We start from the raw sequence: 19,055 nt of genomic DNA on the forward strand, positions 1-19,055 counted from the left end.
TGGGAAAGGTGAAGCAGATGGCTCAGCAGTGATATTTTTCTCACCGTACTCTGTACTTTGCTTGGTTCCTTAGTTTTTAATGCAAAAAAAGAAAATATATGCTACATGTAAGTGGTCATAAGTATTAGGTCAGTCACCCAAAGGTCACTGGTTCAAGCCCTGCTGTGGTCACTCGATTTAGTGGGACCATGTGTCCTTATATAGACAATAAACTTTATCTTCATTGTCACACAACTGTAATGGGTGCCGGATTAAAAAATATGCCAGGGAATAGTTAACCTCTAATTGGACCGATATCCTATCCAAGTGGAGTCGAGGTGTTTCATCTGCTTAGTAAACACCTGTGGAATTAGCACCAAACATACACACCTTAAGATTTGGAGAACCTGGGCTCAAAGATCATGGAGCCACCTGTCCTTGACATGCAGCAGGTGGTGGAGGACTCAACAACCAGGACCCCCTCATATTTGTCCTGTCCCCAGGAGTGGTCAGTATCTGTAGACTCTGTGACTTCTAACAAGTATATAATTACTTTGAAGTGTTATAATAGTGTTTTAATCAGTGTGATATTTTTATCGATTGCTAAAAAATTTACAACATGAAATATTGTAGCATACTTATCTATTAATTGTTCATTAATTTGTTGAGTTCCAATTGTAATGACATGTACCTCTCAGTGAGTGATGGATCATTAACCTGTCCAGTGTTTGGTCTATATGTGTGTTTGTACAGGTCCCCTCAAGTTCCCTAATCCAGAGTTTTATTCCCACTCCCTGGGGCAAAGACAGGATCCCATAGCAAGTAGGATGATCAAACAGGACATGAGACACCTTAAGATTTGAAGAACCTATCAGTGGGTTCAAAGTTCACCAAGCCACATGTCCTTGACATGCAGCATGTGGAGGACTCCACAACCAGGACCCCCTCATATTTGTCCTGTCCCCAGGAGTGGTTAGTATCTGTGGTCTCTTTGATTGTATTCTTCCAAATTTTGAAACAGTGTTTTAAAAATACTTAGAATATGTAGAAGTGTAATGAATTTATTATATAATCATTTTGATATTTTTCATTGATCCGCGAAAATGCTGCTACTTGAAACTGTTTATTTGTGGTTGTAGATCAGAAGCGGTAGTACTGGCAGGCTGGCGTAGACAACAAGACAACCGTGTTCATCTTCAATGACACCCAGGTCGTAGAGGAAGGATTCCTTGAGGACATCAACAACGTCCTGAGCAGTGGGGAGGTTCCCAACCTGTACAAGCCAGACGAGTTCGAGGAGGTATTATACACACCACTGGCTCTCAATTAGGCACCGCTGTGTGAGTCTCACATAGCACCACCTGGTGGATGAGTTTGCAACCAAGGGTCCATTCACGTCCACCATCTCCACGGGGGAGGCCCTGGAGAACATCAACAACATCCGTGCTCAGATGGAGGCTCTCAAGAAACAGGAGCAGGATATCAGGAAGGGACTCAACATCTTCAAGATCGACCAGCCCCCCTCCAAGGAGATCGCAAACCTGGAGAAGGTGGGTCAAATTAACTTCTTGTTACAAAAGAGCTCCCTTAAGGGGAGATGATAGACATGGATATGATAAGTAAGCTAGCTAGAGTAATGCTTCTTGACCAATGGAAATGAATATTCTGTTCCATGCTATAGTTTTATCATTATACCTTGAACTCCAGTTTGTATTGAATTTCATTGCTGAGCTATTCAAATCGATCAATTGTTCATTGAAGGATGAACCATAACAATAATATGCCCTGGAATATTAATGATAACGCAATAAACAAGATTGCTCCTCAGTTAACTGCCAGGTCTTACTTTGTAGAGTGTTGTGTTTTAGTCTGGTACATCCATTGTACATGTCTATTCTATATAATGTGTACATATTTAACCAATTGTTATTTCCAATTTTGTTGTAGGATCTGGAGGTGATCGAGACAATCTGGAACCTGAACAAAGACTGGGAGGGACTGTGGGGCGACTGGAAGGGGCTCCAGACCGAGAACATGGAGAACTCGTCTCAGTCCATCTTCAAGAAGCTCAACAGGATGAGCAAGGAACTCAAGGTGAGGGGAACACCTGACAGCTGGTTAATCAGTTCAGTTGGGGGAATCTGTAATGTTTTATTTAGTAGCTAGTTCATCAGTTCAGTCGGGGAATGTTTAATGTAAGTTGTAGTTTTAATCAATAATGAACTAACTGGACTGAAAGATTATCAACTAAAAAACATGTTTATCAGCGCAGAATAGGAATTTTTGATATGGAAATCAATAAACTATTATGTTGATTATGGCAGATGAGCAAAAAACTCAGTTTAAGCTAAAGACCTACCAGTAATAAAATTGTCAAACAATATTTAAACCATTATATGATGGTGTATGTAGCGAAACTGAATTGAAGAGAAAAGAAGGATCAGAATGTTAATCAGTTAAAGAAATATCTATAATGCTGAGATTATCAAGGAAAGTGAAAAGATGTCTAATGGTTTTGGTTGTTGACCTTGATTTAGGACAAGAATTGGGAGGTGGTTGATACCAGTAAGAACCGTGTGGACCAGTTCAAGAGGACCATGCCGCTGATCACGGATCTGAAGAATAAGGCCATGAGACCGCGTCACTGGGACAAAATCCAGGTAAGTCATGAGACCGTTTCACTGGGACAAAATCCAGGTAAGTCGTAAAACTGCATCACAGGGACAAAATCCAGGTAAGTCGTGAGACCACGTCATTGGGACAAAATCCAGGTAAGTCATGAGACCACGTCACTGGGACAAAATCCATGTAATTTGTGAGACCACGTCATTGGGACAAAATCGAGGTAAGAAACTCTGATTGAGGTCATCATGGCTTTGGTAGTCAGACATTTTTTGGACGCTAATATTTAAGTAAAATCTTGATGATCAATGTCGTTGATACTCTTTAATGAGAAAAAAACATAGGCAGCAATATTTCAGTGAATTCTGAATACCGATACTCTTTTATAAAACATGTGATTGTGGGAATGATAATTGTTCATCAAATTATCTGGCAGTGACTGTAATGATTGCAACTGCCTTATCTTTATCTCTCTTCACAACAACTGGACATCATGAAAGAACATTTTTTTAAACAGACGGAGATGCAGCGACAGTTTGACCACAAATCTGTGGACTTTACCCTGGAGAAGATCATTGAGTTTGGATTCGATCAGTATGCTGAGACTATCGGCGACATCTCTGGTGCTGCCACCAAGGAATTGGCCATTGAACAGGTCAGAAATTTAGTTTTGTCTAATATCTCTTTGTTACCCACTGTTAAAAATTGTTCACATTTCTTCTTATAATCTTGGTAATCTCCTTTTACAGGATATTGAGGCCATTGCCAAAACCTGGGAGAGCACGGAACTGGACATCACGACCTACAAGGACAGAGGTCATTACAAAGTCAGGTGAGTTCCCAGTATCATGACCTTGACCTTTAAGACTTTAACATTTGGATAGGTGGATGTATAAACATAAACCTGCAAAACACTTATAAGTCAAATTTTTTATATCACTTCACACAGTTTTGATTTGATCTGTGAAAATCAGTTTGGTTTTATCTTCCGACTATCGGTAATTAATTGTCTCTTAAATATTTTGGTGCTACTATGGTACAGTTAATTAATTAGTATGACTTTATAATTACAGGAGCACAGACGATGTGTTTCAGGCCCTGGAAGACAACCAGGTTCAGCTGTCGACGATGAAGGCATCCCGATTCGTGAAGGCGTTTGAGCAGGAAGTGGATAAATGGGAGAGAACTCTGTCACACATTCTGGAGGTGGTGGAGATGCTGCTAACAGTGCAGAGACAGTGGATGTACCTGGAGGTGGGTGGGGAGGCGGATATAGCTACATACTTATGCCTGCCTGTTATGGAATTACATACTTCAAAAATTTGATAACAACAGGCACAATTCTTGTTTTTGTCATCAGTTTTAATCAGTCATATGAAAGATTTCCTTTCCTTTTATCTACCAAAAACAAACTTCTTGTTCAAAGTTGTACTTTGGTCAAAAATTCTTGTTACTAGCTAGATCAAATGAAGTTAGTTTTTGCTTCATAAACATATTTGTTAACAGATTGAATCACCTTTAAAAATTGTATTTACGAAAAATTCACTTACCCATTAAACATAAGGACATAAGGTGCTTTGCTCTGCTACAGATGTCATCATTAGTTGAGTTAACAAATTTTACTTTAACATGTCTGTAATTTAATTTGTTGTGTACATTTTGCCTACAGAACATTTTCTTGGGTGAGGACATTAGGAAACAGCTGCCCCGTGAGTCGGCAGATTTTGACGACGTGAACGCCAAGTGGAAGGTCATCATGACGCGACTCAACAAGGACAGGAACGCCCTCAGAGGAACCCATCATGAAGGTACGGGGCTAGATCCGCTGTATTTAACTGGATAAACTAGGCCTGTAAAATCAACAGATTAGAGCAGATTTGTGGATGTTTGTCAATGTTCATCTCCAACTACAATTTGTACTGCAAACCATATTTTATTTTGCTAGATCCTTGTCATCCTGAATATTTCTTCCTGTGAGTCAGTTCTAAAACGACTCTGGTACCGGTATATTGTTACTGTAATATCTTAATCACAAAAATTAGTCTCCGCAAAGAATTTATCTCCTGCAAATTGCTAAATAAAGTGGTCACAAATAAAAGTTAGTTTGCATGTTTTCAGGTTTATTGGAAGAACTGAGATACCAGTACACTACGTGGTAGCTTAATAAGAACTGACTTTTCTGTGTCAACAGGTTTACTGGAAGAACTGAACGACATGAACGTCAAACTGGAGGAGATCCAGAAATCCCTGGACATGTACCTGGAGACCAAGCGACAGATCTTCCCACGATTCTACTTCCTGTCCAACGATGACCTGCTGGAGATCCTGGGTCAGTCTAAAAACCCCAAAGCCGTGCAGCCTCACCTCAAGAAATGCTTCGACAATATCAAGAGCCTGGAGATGAACAAGGTTGGTAAATAAGGAAACACTTAGATACAAACACTTGTTATAATATTAGGATGATTTTGGTTTCAGACTCAATGATTTTTTTGAGAAAACATTATTTTATAATATAACCTTAAGGTATTGCAGATGACATATTTGGGCAAAAATGGACTTGACATGCTTGCAAAAAAGTTGGTTTTCATAGAAACTGGTTGGCACTTAAATGTTTTTCGTCAAATCTAAAGCCTGAATAAAATCTTGAGATAAAATATAGTTATGATTGCAGAAGGATTTTATTTTCCATATAGAACTAAGAATAATTTACAGTACATATCGATAAATCAAATTAATGATGTTAAAAATAATATTTTGTTACAGCCAGGACTGAAATGGGAGGCGAACGCCATGGTGTCGTCTGACGGAGAGGTCGTTCCGTACGAGAGATCCGTCTACCTGGACGGACCTGTGGAGGTAAATTAAAACTAAATACTACAGAAATCTTTTTGTGTGTGTGTGTGTGTGTGTGTGTGGGGGGGGGGGGGGTTATTAAGGGGGGATAATGGAGCTCTTGATAAATAGATGCATTTTGTCATGGATCTTGCAACTTTCAAAGCAACAGGAAATATTGAATTAATTTATAAGAGGAGGTGTGTGGAGAAGATTTAGTCAGCATTTCTAAGGAGCGATTTGTAGAAAAGTCTGTCATGACATAATGCTAACAGACACTAACACCTTTCTTGTTGTTTAAGCTCAATGTTTTTGATTGAGGATTTAATATGTTAACTTTATAGTGTAGGATTGAATACTTTCTGTGTGTACTGATATTATCTGTGTGTCTCCCGTTCCAGTCGTGGCTGTGTGATGTGGAGAAGACCATGAGATGGACGCTACAGGACGAGCTGAAGAAATGTAAAGGGAACCTGAAACAGAAACACGGCATGACCAAGCGAGACAAGTGGATCAAGGACCATCCCGGCCAGCTGTGTATCACCGCCAGTCAGATCCAGTGGACGGCCGACGTGGAGAAAGCCCTCAGACTGACCAAGGACCGCGGCGACAAGAAGGCGCTCAAAACCATGAAGAAGAAACAGGTGGCCATGCTCAACAAACTGTCTGAGGCCATCCGGGGGAAACTGGAAAAGATGCAGCGACTCAAGATCATGGCTCTCGTGACTATTGAGATCCATGCTAGAGACATTATAGAGAAGCTGATTAAGGGGGGTGTGTCCGACGAGAATGCGATCGAGTGGCTGAGTCAGCTTAGGCTTTACTGGGAAAAGGTGAGGAACTCTGGGAAATCCTAATGGATATCTAATACCATAAACAGAATTCCTACCTCTCTGAAGGAACTTTAACCTACAAATTAAAAATTGACCAATGATTTCATATTCCTTCATCATTTGATAGAGAACTAGTATAATGAGTGTTTCAACCTTGTCATCACTCTTACTAGAGTTCTAAAACTTTTCATTTATTGTATGAGTTATATGACGTTTAATGTCCTAACCCTATTCTTTTGTAGCCTCCTATTGATAACTGTGTAGTGAAGCAGACCAACACCCAGTTCCCATACGGTTACCAGTACCTGGGTAATTCAGGTCGTCTGGTCATCACCCCCCTCACTGACCGCTGTTACATCACCCTGACCACTGCCCTTCACCTACACTGCGGGGGAAGCCCCAAGGGTCCCGCCGGGACAGGCAAGACAGAGACCGTCAAGGATCTTGGAAAATCCCTTGGAATGTATGTCATCGTCGTCAACTGCTCTGAGGGTCTGGACTACAAGTCCATGGGCAAAATGTTCTCAGGTCTGGCTCAGGTATGTCACAAGATGAGTATTAAGGTTGTTTGTTTACCTGAGCATTGTCTAGGGATGGGACGATCCACCGATGCACCGGTGCATCGCGGTATTTATTTTGACGATATTTGGATCGACACATTTACCATTAATACAACGATACCTTACCGAACTTTTTTTAATTTTTCAAAAATATCCGAGCTTCATATATCGGCTATTTTTAGTCCGCGCGCCTAATATGAAAGTACAAAGATGGCGGAAAACCTCGTAAAGTTGTCAAAACTGTTAGGAAGCTAAATATGGAGTGTGGAAAACTTTTGGAATACTTGTTTATGAAAAACTAGTGTACACGAGACTAAAGTAATTTGTAAATTGTGCAACGCTCATTATGAATATAACAAAATAACTTTGGACATGTGGTAATACATCGGCAGGTTGAATAAATTTTGACTTTTATTCATGTTTTCATTTAATTGCAATGTATCGTGATATGTATCGTATCGCATCTCATGTATCGTGATATGTACCGAATTGGCTCAGTACAGTATCGTCCCAGCCCTAGCATTGTCTACACTGTAATTTGTTCTTTGTATATTATATGTGAAAGTATACAATTTACTGACAGTGCATAACAACTTAGATAAAATGAGAGGCTGCATTTCAAATTGTTGACTCTTAAATTTTTTACTTTAAATTAATAATATAATGCAATGATTGTAGACTGGAGCTTGGGGCTGCTTTGACGAGTTCAACAGAATCAACATTGAGGTGTTGTCGGTGGTCGCCCAACAGATCTTGGCCATTCTGTTGGCTCTCTCCACCGGTCAGGCACGGTTCGTGTTTGAGGGGCGCGAGATTGACCTGGTCTGGTCCTGTGGAATCTTCATCACCATGAACCCTGGTATGTATTGCTTTTATTGATTTATAAATGTCATATTGCTGTTAATAGTGAAAGTTTTTGAGCATTATTATATTTCTACAAAATATGCAAGATGAAAGTTTGCCCGAAAATATACAGCCCTTTATTACAAACCTCCACCTCATATCTTTGAAAAACGATTAATATCGAACAATTATGAATAGGGCAGTTTATATTGTCTCTGTTTTATTACATTGTTACATAGTAATGTACTTGTGTGATATCTGTGTCTGTGTTGTCAAGGTTACGCGGGTAGAACGGAGTTACCGGACAACTTGAAGTCCATGTTCCGACCCATCGCTATGGTCGTCCCAGACTCGGGCATGATTTCTGAGATCATTCTGTTCGGAGAAGGCTTCGGCAACACTAGGGTGAGTAATAAACTGTGTATTTATAGTCTTTGATGTAGATTCTGATTAGATACTGGTTTCATAAACTGTTGATTAGTCACTGTTGTGTAGGCTAATTAACATTTATAATCTTCTCTAATATATATATATTAATACATGTATAACTATCAAAATAATATGAAATAAGCAAGGTGTCCAGACACTGATGGGACATCTAATAATGTCATGGTTTTTTCGTTTGACAGCTCCTGGCCAAGGTGTACAGACACTGATGGGACATCTAATAATGTCATGGTTTTTTGGTTTGACAGCTCCTGGCCAAGGTGTACAGACACTGTAGGGACATCTAATAATGTCATGGTTTTTTGGTTTGACAGCTCCTGGCCAAGGTGTACAGACACTGAAGGGACATCTAATAATGTCATGGTTTTTTCGTTTGACAGGTCCTGGCCAAGGTGTACAGACACTGTAGGGACATCTAATAATGTCATGGTTTATTCGTTTGACAGGTCCTGGCCAAGGTGTACAGACACTGAAGGGACATCTAATAATGTCATGGTTTTTTGGTTTGACAGCTCCTGGCCAAGGTGTACAGACACTGTAGGGACATCTAATAATGTCATGGTTTTTTGGTTTGACAGCTCCTGGCCAAGGTGTACAGACACTGAAGGGACATCTAATAATGTCATGGTTTTTTCGTTTGACAGGTCCTGGCCAAGGTGTACAGACACTGTAGGGACATCTAATAATGTCATGGTTTATTTGTTTGACAGGTCCTGGCCAAGGTGTACAGACACTGAAGGGACATCTAATAATGTCATGGTTTTTATGTTTGACAGGTCCTAGCCAAGAAGGTGTACACGCTATACTCCCTGGCCGAGCAGCAGCTGTCAAAACAGGACCACTACGACTTCGGACTCCGAGCCCTGGTGTCCGTGCTCCGCTATGCCGGCTCAAAGAAGAGGTCCAACCCCACCATGCCAGACGAGGAGGTCTGTAACAAAATGACACTTGGCAGTGAACAAATTTTGCAATTCTTTTGAAAAAATAAATCAAGTCCAGACCAGTGCATAGAAATGACATCAGACAAGCTATTCACTGAAATTGACTTCATGACCTGACTGTTGTTGTTAATGCATGTTAACCCTCGCATTAGGATGGTATATTTTTTAGTATTTATTGATTAACATGTTATTGTTTGTTTGTAGGTATTTATTGTATTTATGAATTATTGTTTGAAGGTATTTATTGTATTTATGAGGGTATTGTTTGTTTGAAGGTATTTATTGTATTTATGAGTGTATTGTTTGAAGGTATTTATTGTATTTATGAATTATTGTTTGAAGGTATTTATTGTATTTATGAGTGTTAGTTGATTGTAGGTATTTATTGTATTTATGAGTGTATTGTTGATTGTAGATTCTGCTCCTGTCTATGAAGGACATGAACGTAGCCAAGCTGACGTCCACGGATCTACCGCTGTTTAACGGCATCATGTCCGATCTGTTCCCCGGAGTGGAGACACCCACCATTGACTACTCAGAGGTACTCATTTACAGAATAATTAGGGTTTATGGCCTATTGATGATTATTAAGTATATTGAAATGAGAAGTAAGCAATTTTAACAAATTTTTTTAGTGACATTATATGATTGGGACTACACGTACTAGAACCATACACTGGGTAATATTCGTAAATTAATGCGTTTATTTGTTGTTTGTAGATGAAGAAAGCGATCACAGAGGAGCTGAAGGCCAACTGTCGGCAGGTTAACAACTACACACTGACCAAGATCATCCAGCTCTACGAGACCAAGAGTTCCCGCCACTCCGTCATGATCGTCGGAAACACCCAGTCCGGGAAGACCGTCTGCTGGAGGATGTTACAGGCGTCCATGACACGCCTCAACAAAGAGGGCGCCGCCTATCAGGCAGTCAAGGTCAGTTTGTTTTTTTTTTCTTGATTGGAGTAGAAGCTGATCAGTTTCATAATTTGATTAACAAGGTTATTGGTGCCTAGCCTAAAGAAAGTGAATGAACAATTTGTCAATGAATAGATAAAAAAGAGAAGAGTTTCCCAAATAATTGAAATATGATCAGTTTTATAAGTATTTAGTTACGTTTATGTGTCCAAACTAGAACTGTTCATTATTTTTTGTTTAAAGTAATGTTAAAAAAGCCAGATAACTTTTTATTTTATATTTATGATGTTTGCTTATTTGCAGGACTTCCCTCTGAATCCCAAATCTCTGTCTCTAGGGGAGCTGTATGGAGAGTTTGACATCAACACCAACGAGTGGACGGACGGGGTTCTCTCCAGCGTGATGAGGCAAACCTGTGCAGGTCCGTGTCAGAATCCAGCACTACCATTATATTAACTCATTTCTATATCATATCTGGTTTTGATATTGCAGTATTAAATATTGGATTAGCAAATCACTTATTCAACCATTTAAAATCTAGATGACTTCAAAGGATTTAAATTTTTATTTGTTAGATTTTGATAAAGATTTTTTTTTTAATTCATAAAAATTAAGAGCCTCCTTAATCTTCAAAAATGCACGACAGAATGATACATATCAAAACTAATGCTGCAAAACATAATGGTCAATAGTTATGTCTCACCTTTCAAAGGGGAGACATATTGTTTTTTTCGACTTTCTTTTTCTTCTTCTTCTTCTTATTCTTCTTATTCTTCTTCATCCAAATTTGTCCAGGCCGTAACTTAAATACCCTTTGTCAGAAAAAACTTCATTGTTCACCTCCTAAATATTCTTTGACAGAAGGACTTCAAACTTTACACAAAGAACAATAATAATACACTGAGGTGTACTATTGATTAATATTTGACCTTGACCTTGTTTTACTCAAGGTCAAATTGAGAAAAAATAATTAAATTTTGTCTGGGTCGTAATTTAAATACCTTTTGACATTAAGACTTCAAACTTGGAACATAGGTAGATGGTATTGAGAAAAAGTGCGTGCCACCGAAATTTTTGACCTTGACCTATTTTCTTCTTCAAGGTCAAGCGTTTTATAATAAATATAGTCCGGACTATAACACAAGACTCCTTAATCATACAATCTTTTAACTTGTATCATAGATAGATGGTATATAGTCCAGTTGAATCTTACCAAAATTTTTGACCTTGACCTTAACATTTTATTTCAAGGTCAAATCAGAAAAAACTTCATTGTTCACCTCCTAAATATTCTTTGACAGAAGGACTTCAAACTTTACACAAAGAACAATGATAATACACTGAGGTGTACTATTGATTAATATTTGACCTTGACCTTGTTTTACTCAAGGTCAAATTGAGAAAAAATAATTAAATTTTGTCTGGGTCGTAATTTAAATACCTTTTGACATTAAGACTTCAAACTTGGAACATAAGTATTGAGAAGTGCACGCCACCAAAATTTTTGACCTTGACCAATCTTGTGTCTCAAGTTAATTCATTTTCTAAAAAATATTCTACGAATCATAATATGAGATTCCTTAAACAGACAGACTTTTAACTTGTATCACAGATAGATTGTAAGTAACTTAGATGGAACCCACCAAAATATTTGACCTAGGTCTAATATTTTTTTCAAGGTCAAATAAGAAAAAACATTCTCGTCCTTAATTAAAATATACTTCGACAGAAGGAATTCAAACTGTAAACAAAGAACTAAAATACCATGAGACATATTGTTAAATTTTTTTTACCTTGACCAGACTCGTAACTCAAGGCCAAATTAAGAAAAAAGTTCATTTTTTTCCAGACCATAACTTCAAAATTCTTTGACAGAAAGACTTTAAACTTAAAACATAGTTTGATGATCTAGCGAAAAAGTGAACTAAACCCAACTTTTTGATCTTGACCTTTTTGGTTCTTAGGGTCAATTATCATGAAAATATTCCTTACAATAATGACTTGTATCATATATGGATGATATCTAACATATAGCTGACTTCATTCTTTTTCACTAATTAAATTTACCCCATATTACAATCCTTGGGGAGAAGGGGAGACATGTGTTTTTTTGTATAAAAAAACAATACCCACTAGTTATATTTGGAATGAGTATAGAGTTATTGTTCCCTGTTGAATAGATGAGAAGCCGGACGAGAAGTGGCTGGTGTTTGACGGGCCAGTGGACACACTGTGGATCGAGAGCATGAACTCTGTGATGGACGATAACAAGATCCTGACGCTGATTAACGGTGAACGTATCGCGATGCCCGAGCAGGTGTCCCTGTTGTTTGAGGTGGAGGATCTGGCAGTGGCTTCGCCTGCCACCGTGTCGCGGTGTGGGATGGTGTTCGCGGACTATGCGGATATCGGCTGGCAGCCGTATGTGGAGTCCTGGCTGGAGAAGAAGAAGGACAACAAGGTACATTGTAGTTAAACATTGACACTTATAGACATCAGGCCTAGTACAGTAAAACATTGACACTTATACACATCAGGCCTAGTACAGTAAAACATTGTAACTTATACACATCAGGCCTAGTACAGTAAAACATTGACACTTATACACATCAGGCCTAGTACAGTAAAACATTGTAACTTATAGACATCAGGCCTAGTACAGTAAAACATTGACACTTATACACATCAGGCCTAGTACAGTTAAACATTGACACTTATAGACATCGGGCCTAGTACAGTAAAACATTGACACTTATAGACATCCGGCCTAGTACAGTTAAACATTGTAACTTATAGACATCAGGCCTAGTACAGTAAAACATTGACACTTATACACATCAGGCCTAGTACAGTTAAACATTGACACTTATAGACATCGGGCCTAGTACAGTAAAACATTGACACTTATAGACATCGGGCCTAGTACAGTAAAACATTGTAACTTATAGACATCAGGCCTAGTACAGTAAAACATTGACACTTATACACATCAGGCCTAGTACAGTTAAACATTGACACTTATAGACATCGGGCCTAGTACAGTAAAACATTGTAACTTATAGACATCAGGCCTAGTACAGTTAAACATTGACACTTATAGACATCAGGCCTAGTACAGTTAAACATTGACACTTATAGACATCAGGCCTAGTACAGTAAAACATTGACACTCATAGACATCGGGCCTAGTACAGTAAAACATTGACACTCATAGACATCGGGCCTAGTACAGTGAAACATTGACACTCATAGACATCGGGCCTAGTACAGTGAAACATTGACACTCATAGACATCGGGCCTAGTACAGTGAAACATTGACACTCATAGACATCGGGCCTAGTACAGTAAAACATTGACACTCATACACATCGGGCCTAGTACAGTAAAACATTGACACTCATACACATCGGGCCTAGTACAGTGAAACATTGACACTCATAGACATCGGGCCTAGTACAGTGAAACATTGACACTCATAGACATCGGGCCTAGTACAGTGAAACATTGACACTCATAGACATCGGGCCTAGTACAGTGAAACATTGACACTCATAGACATCGGGCCTAGTACAGTGAAACATTGACACTCATAGACATCGGGCCTAGTACAGTGAAACATTGACACTCATAGACATCGGGCCTAGTACAGTGAAACATTGACACTCATAGACATCGGGCCTAGTACAGTGAAACATTGACACTCATAGACATCGGGCCTAGTACAGTGAAACATTGACACTCATAGACATCGGGCCTAGTACAGTGAAACATTGACACTCATAGACATCGGGCCTAGTACAGTAAAACATTGACACTCATAGACATCGGGCCTAGTACAGTAAAACATTGACACTTATAGACATCAGGCCTAGTACAGTAAAACATTGACACTTATAAACTTCTGGCCTAGTACACATGTACTTAAGAAGGATAATGAGATAGAAATTTCCTTTTTGTTTAAAACAAAATTAAGGCACCAAAATGTCATAAAGAAAACACAATGATGTTCTAATTAAATTTATAAGTAAATTATAAATAGGTGATCTAACATTACAAGTTGACTTTGGCCAAAATACTAATCAAACAGATTCATCAGAGACAAATATGTATTGTTTGTGTTTGTTTCATATACATATATTCATATGTTAGACTCTTTTCAAGATTTTAATTTTAAATTTCATTTGATTGCATGTTGTGACATCCAGATGTTTTCTTTTTATCAGCCCCTTGTGGAAGAGCTTCGCCGACTGTTTGAGAAATATCTGGTGAAGATCCTGGACTTCAAACAGCAGAACTGCAAGGAGCTGATTTCCATCGCTCAGCTGAACGGAGTGTCTTCTCTCTGTAAACTCTTTGATTCCTTGGGAACTGTAGAAAATGGGGTAAGTCTACTGATTCTAAGAACAGGATAACATTAGATGTATAAACCTGTAATTTAATTCTGGTTGTAAACTCGTATAACCTCGGTTGGAGCAATTTACGCTTTTTTAGTGTAAACTGCCCCAACCCAGGTTACACTCGCATAACTTGGGTAGACATTGAGTTCTTTTCTTAAATAAACAAGTTTTTGTGTAGATGAAAAAATGAAAACCTTGATTAGTGTAGATTGCTATTATTAAGTATGCTATCAGTTTGAAAAAAATTGTGTCAATATGTTAAGTAGAGAATTTAATTAAGAGTTCTCTCTCGTGAAGATAGGTTGTTAGTTATGTTTAGAAAACTCATTTTGGAGAACCTGTACTTTCCTTGTTTTAGTACTATTTTCCCTGTCAGTACATTCAGTACTTTGATTGTAGGTGGATCCTCATGACAGCGAGAACTTCACACGGATGGTGGAGCTGTGGTTCCAGTTCTGTATGATCTGGTCGATCTGTGCCTCTGTCGACGAGGACGGACGGAAGAAGATTGACAACTACATCCGCGAGATGGAGGGAACCTTCCCCAACAAAGACATGATATACGAGTACTACGTCGACCCCAAGGGCAAGACCTGGGTCCACTGGGAGGAAAAACTCAAGACGGGCTGGAAGTACCAACAAAAGTAAGACATAGCTGCCTCCATATACTGTTGTGATACTCACAGTTGTTGTCATACAAAATCAACAATAATTTACTCTGAATCAACATAATTTGTTGAGGACCAAGATATACACTTTTTATAAATATGTAATTCCTGCCCTCTTCCTTTCAGTGTGCCGTTCTTCAAGCTGATCGTCCCCACCGTGGACACGGTCCGCTACCAGTATCTAGTGACCGCCCTCGTCCGATCCTTTAATCCGGTGATGGTGGTCGGTCCCGTGGGAACCGGGAAAACCTCCATGGTGGAGAACACACTGACCAAACTGGACCCCAAGGTCTACAGCTTCCTGACCGTCAACATGTCTGCTCAGGTATGTCAACATGTCAGCACTGGTACATTAACATGTCCGCTCAGGTATGTTAACATGTCTGTTAAGGTATGTCAACATGTCTGTTAAGATACATTAACATGTCTGCTCAGGTATGTATAAAATGTCTGCTCAGGTATGTCAGCATGTCCTATCAGGTAATTGTCAACATGTCAGGTACGTCAAAATGTACTGTCATGTAATGCAAAATATCTGCTCAGGAATGTCAAAATATCTGCTCTGGTAAGTCAAATGTTTGCTTAGGTACGTAAAATGTTCGCTTAGGTATGTGCCTGTACAGTTGCATGTCAGGTGGTTAATCACAAAATGATGTAAGTGGGATAAGATTCAAACAGATGAGCCAGAAAATAGTCCATTTTGAATTTTCTATGAGCATTGGGTTGAATTGATGTGATTATAGAAGCAGAGAATAAACTGTGGTATTCTCTATTGTAGACTTCCTCCAACAATGTACAGGACATCATAGAGAGTCGCGTGGAGAAGAGAACCAAGGGCGTGTACGTCCCGATCGGGGGTAAGAAGCTCCTGACCTTCATGGACGACTTCAACATGCCGGCCAAGGACACGTTCGGCTCGCAGCCGCCTCTGGAACTGATGAAGCTGTGGCTGGACTACGGCTTCTGGTACGACCGCGAGAAACAGACTCAGAAGTACATCAAGGTCAGTGGACTTTTATCTTCTCTTGAACTAAACATCAATGTAGAACCTGACTACCAATACCGTCTATACAGTCTCCCACCCAGTTATATTAATGTCTGCGAATGATAAAATAATTATATTTAATTTTTTCTACTGTTTTGGTGTTTGTAGGACATGTTCCTGTTGGCGGGTATGGGACCACCTGGTGGTGGCAGAATGGTCATCTCCAGACGATTACAGAGCCGCTTCAACCTCATCAACATGACCTTCCCACACGTAAGATTCTTCTTATTAATTTTAGTACCATCAAACGTGTATCACATCCAAAATGTGCAAGGTATTAAATGCTCAATTATGTTGTGTGTAAGGTTTGGTTTGAAAATCTTACAGTTTTATAAACAATATCTTTTATTCTCTGTGCGTGTATAAGTGATCAAATTACAGGAATCCCAGATCAGGTATAACATATCTCCTATTCTACTATTGTAGGAGTCACAAATCAAGTGTATCTTCAGCAGCGTGATACACCAATAGTTTATTCTCTCTGTTTATATCCAACTATATGTGTATATTATCTCTCTATAATTATTTCTATGTGTATAACAGGAGTCCCAGATCAAGCGAATCTTTGGCAGCATGATCAACCAGAAGCTTCAGGACTTTGAGGAGGAGGTGAAGCCGATCGGAGACATCATGACCCAGGCCACCATCGAGATGTACGAGGCGGTCGTCCAGAAGTTCCTGCCCACACCCACCAAGATACACTACCTCTTCAACCTCAGGGACATCTCCAAGGTACCCTTAATAGGCCTCCATCTGTGTTTTTGTGATTTCACAATAACTTTTATTGTGAGGGTTTGTGAATGAGAGATTTAAATTTTATTTTGCAGATATTCCAAGGTTTACTGAGAGCTCACAAAGACTTCCACGATACAAAGCACGCCATGACTCGACTCTGGATCCATGAATGCTTCAGGTAATTGTGCACCCAATACACAGACCCCCCTCACAGCCAAGGTTTAGTTGTTATAGCTTCCACTAATGCTCAAGAAAAGTGCTGACCATATCCCATTTTGTACTGATAAACTTTAACAAACGTAGCGCCATCAACATCACCATTCCCCCCCCCCCCCTAAAAATAAGTTTTTGTGCATGGTAACTATATCTTAATTGAAATATTAGTGATATTTGTGGCAGGGTTTGAATTAAACGGTAGAAAACATGAATCTGTAGATGATGTTTTTGAGTTTGGGTTCTGTTTATTCTCAGGGTGTTTTCTGACCGTCTGGTCGAGGAGAAAGACACAGAGACGTTTATCAACATCATGACAGAGAAGCTGGGAACCCTGTTTGATCAGACGTACCACAACATCTGTCCCAACAAACAGCCACCCATATTTGGTGAGTAATCAACGTACTGAAAGTACTGACAAACTATCTACCACAACATCTGTCCCAACAAGCAGCCACTTATATTTGTTGAGTAATCAACGTACTGAGAGTACTGAAAAACTATCTACCACAACATCTGTCCCAACAAACAGCCCCCTATTTTGCGAGTAATCAAGGTACTGAGAGTACTAACAAACACTTTCTAAAATAACAAACACTTTTATAAAGAAGTTATAATGTTTTCTGTACATAGGTGACTACATGAACCCTGACAATGTGTACGAGGACATTCAGGACATCAGCCAGCTGAAGAAGCAGATGACGGACTTCCTGGAGGAGTACAACAGTACCCCGGGGGTCATCAACATGGACCTCGTACTCTTCAGGGACGCCATCGAACACGGTACGCGCCCATCTCAGTAACTTACTTAATGACATATTCAGGAGGCTATTAACAATATTTTAACCAAAAAATCTGCATTCCAACTTTAATAATGTTGAATGGAAGCTATAAAATATTTTGAGAAGAGTTGTAAAATGAAAGGAATTTGATCCAGAAGATTTGCAATGATTTTGTTTGATGGTTTTTAGCTCACCTGAGCTGAAAGCTCAAGTGAGCTATTCTGATCACATTTTGTCTGTCGTCCGTCTGTCCGTCCGTCTGTCCGTCTGTCTGTCTGTCCGTCTGTCCGTAAACTTTTCACATTTTCAACATCTTCTCAAGAACTACTGGGCCAATTTCAACCAAACTTGGCACAAATCATCCTTAGACAAAGGGGATTCAAAGTTGTGAAAATTAAGGGCCACACCCGTTTTAAAGGGGAGATAATTAGAAATTAATGAAAAATTTCGAGAAATTTTCAAAAATCTTCTTCTCAAGAACCAGAAAGCCATGAAAGCTGAAACTTGTGTGGAAGCATCCTCAGGTAGTGTAAATTCAAAGTTGTGAAATTCATGACCCCCGGGGGTAGGGTGGGGCCACAATGGGGGGTCGAAGTTTTACATAGGAATATATAGAGTAAATCTATAAAAATCTTCTTCTCAGAAACTAATCAGCCAGGAAAGCTGAAACTTGTGTGGAAGTATCCTCAGGTAGTGTAGATTCAAAGTTGTGAAATTCATGACCCCCGGGGGTAGGGTGGGGCCACAATGGGGGGTCGAAGTTTTACATAGGAATATATAGAGTAAATCTTTAAAAATCTTCTTCTCAGAAACTAATCAGCCAGGAAAGCTGAAACTTGTGTGAAAGCATCCTCAGGTAGTGTAGATTCAAAGTTGTGAAAATCATGACCCCCGGGGGTAGGGTGGGGCCACAATGGGGGGTCGAAGTTTTACATAGGAATATATAGAGTAAATATTTAAAAATCTTCTTCTCAGAAACTAAACAGCCAGGAAAGCTGAAACTTGTGTGGAAGCATCCCCAGGTAGTGTAGATTCAAAGTTGTGAAATTCATGACCCCCGGTGGTAGGTTGGGGCCACAAAGTTTTGCATAGGAATATATAGAGTAATTCTTTAAAAATATTCTTCTCAGAAACTAAACAGCCAGGAAAGCTGAAACTTGTGTGAAAGCATCCTCAGGTAGTGTAGATTCAAAGTTGTGAAATTCATGACCCCCGGGGGTAGGGTGGGGCCACAATGGG

The 19,055-nt window shown here is 39.4% G+C and overlaps 1 protein-coding gene across 4 annotated transcripts in view; it reads left to right on the forward strand.

Annotated features, from left to right (window-relative positions):
• Window positions 1-3: 3 nt before the first annotated feature.
• Window positions 4-19,055, forward strand: part of LOC117689667 (dynein axonemal heavy chain 2-like) — a 38,440-nt gene continuing 19,388 nt past the window's right edge. For 2 of the 4 annotated variants that reach the window (XM_066069768.1, XM_066069771.1), the window contains exons 1-29: window positions 4-487; window positions 733-951; window positions 1,119-1,529; window positions 1,927-2,073; window positions 2,517-2,639; window positions 3,119-3,256; window positions 3,351-3,433; window positions 3,675-3,855; window positions 4,271-4,409; window positions 4,793-5,010; window positions 5,365-5,457; window positions 5,835-6,266; window positions 6,509-6,805; window positions 7,505-7,685; window positions 7,947-8,074; window positions 8,893-9,045; window positions 9,473-9,598; window positions 9,778-9,993; window positions 10,279-10,396; window positions 12,156-12,436; window positions 14,200-14,358; window positions 14,773-15,017; window positions 15,168-15,366; window positions 15,820-16,044; window positions 16,195-16,299; window positions 16,630-16,818; window positions 16,914-16,999; window positions 17,293-17,423; window positions 17,668-17,817. In XM_066069768.1, the coding sequence (XP_065925840.1) occupies window positions 1,431-1,529; window positions 1,927-2,073; window positions 2,517-2,639; window positions 3,119-3,256; window positions 3,351-3,433; window positions 3,675-3,855; window positions 4,271-4,409; window positions 4,793-5,010; window positions 5,365-5,457; window positions 5,835-6,266; window positions 6,509-6,805; window positions 7,505-7,685; window positions 7,947-8,074; window positions 8,893-9,045; window positions 9,473-9,598; window positions 9,778-9,993; window positions 10,279-10,396; window positions 12,156-12,436; window positions 14,200-14,358; window positions 14,773-15,017; window positions 15,168-15,366; window positions 15,820-16,044; window positions 16,195-16,299; window positions 16,630-16,818; window positions 16,914-16,999; window positions 17,293-17,423; window positions 17,668-17,817 (4,642 nt within the window). In that variant the 5' untranslated portion in view covers window positions 4-487; window positions 733-951; window positions 1,119-1,430. Of the gene's footprint in view, window positions 488-686; window positions 952-1,118; window positions 1,530-1,926; window positions 2,074-2,516; window positions 2,640-2,663; window positions 2,677-3,118; window positions 3,257-3,350; window positions 3,434-3,674; window positions 3,856-4,270; window positions 4,410-4,792; window positions 5,011-5,364; window positions 5,458-5,834; window positions 6,267-6,508; window positions 6,806-7,504; window positions 7,686-7,946; window positions 8,075-8,892; window positions 9,046-9,472; window positions 9,599-9,777; window positions 9,994-10,278; window positions 10,397-12,155; window positions 12,437-14,199; window positions 14,359-14,772; window positions 15,018-15,167; window positions 15,367-15,819; window positions 16,045-16,194; window positions 16,300-16,629; window positions 16,819-16,913; window positions 17,000-17,292; window positions 17,424-17,667; window positions 17,818-19,055 lie in introns of those variants that run through there. The other 2 variants (XM_066069770.1, XM_066069772.1) reach the window with 2 other exon arrangements.

Source organism: Magallana gigas, chromosome 8 (genome assembly GCF_963853765.1).
Source record: "Magallana gigas chromosome 8, xbMagGiga1.1, whole genome shotgun sequence".
NCBI classification, from domain to species: Eukaryota; Metazoa; Mollusca; class Bivalvia; order Ostreida; family Ostreidae; genus Magallana; species Magallana gigas.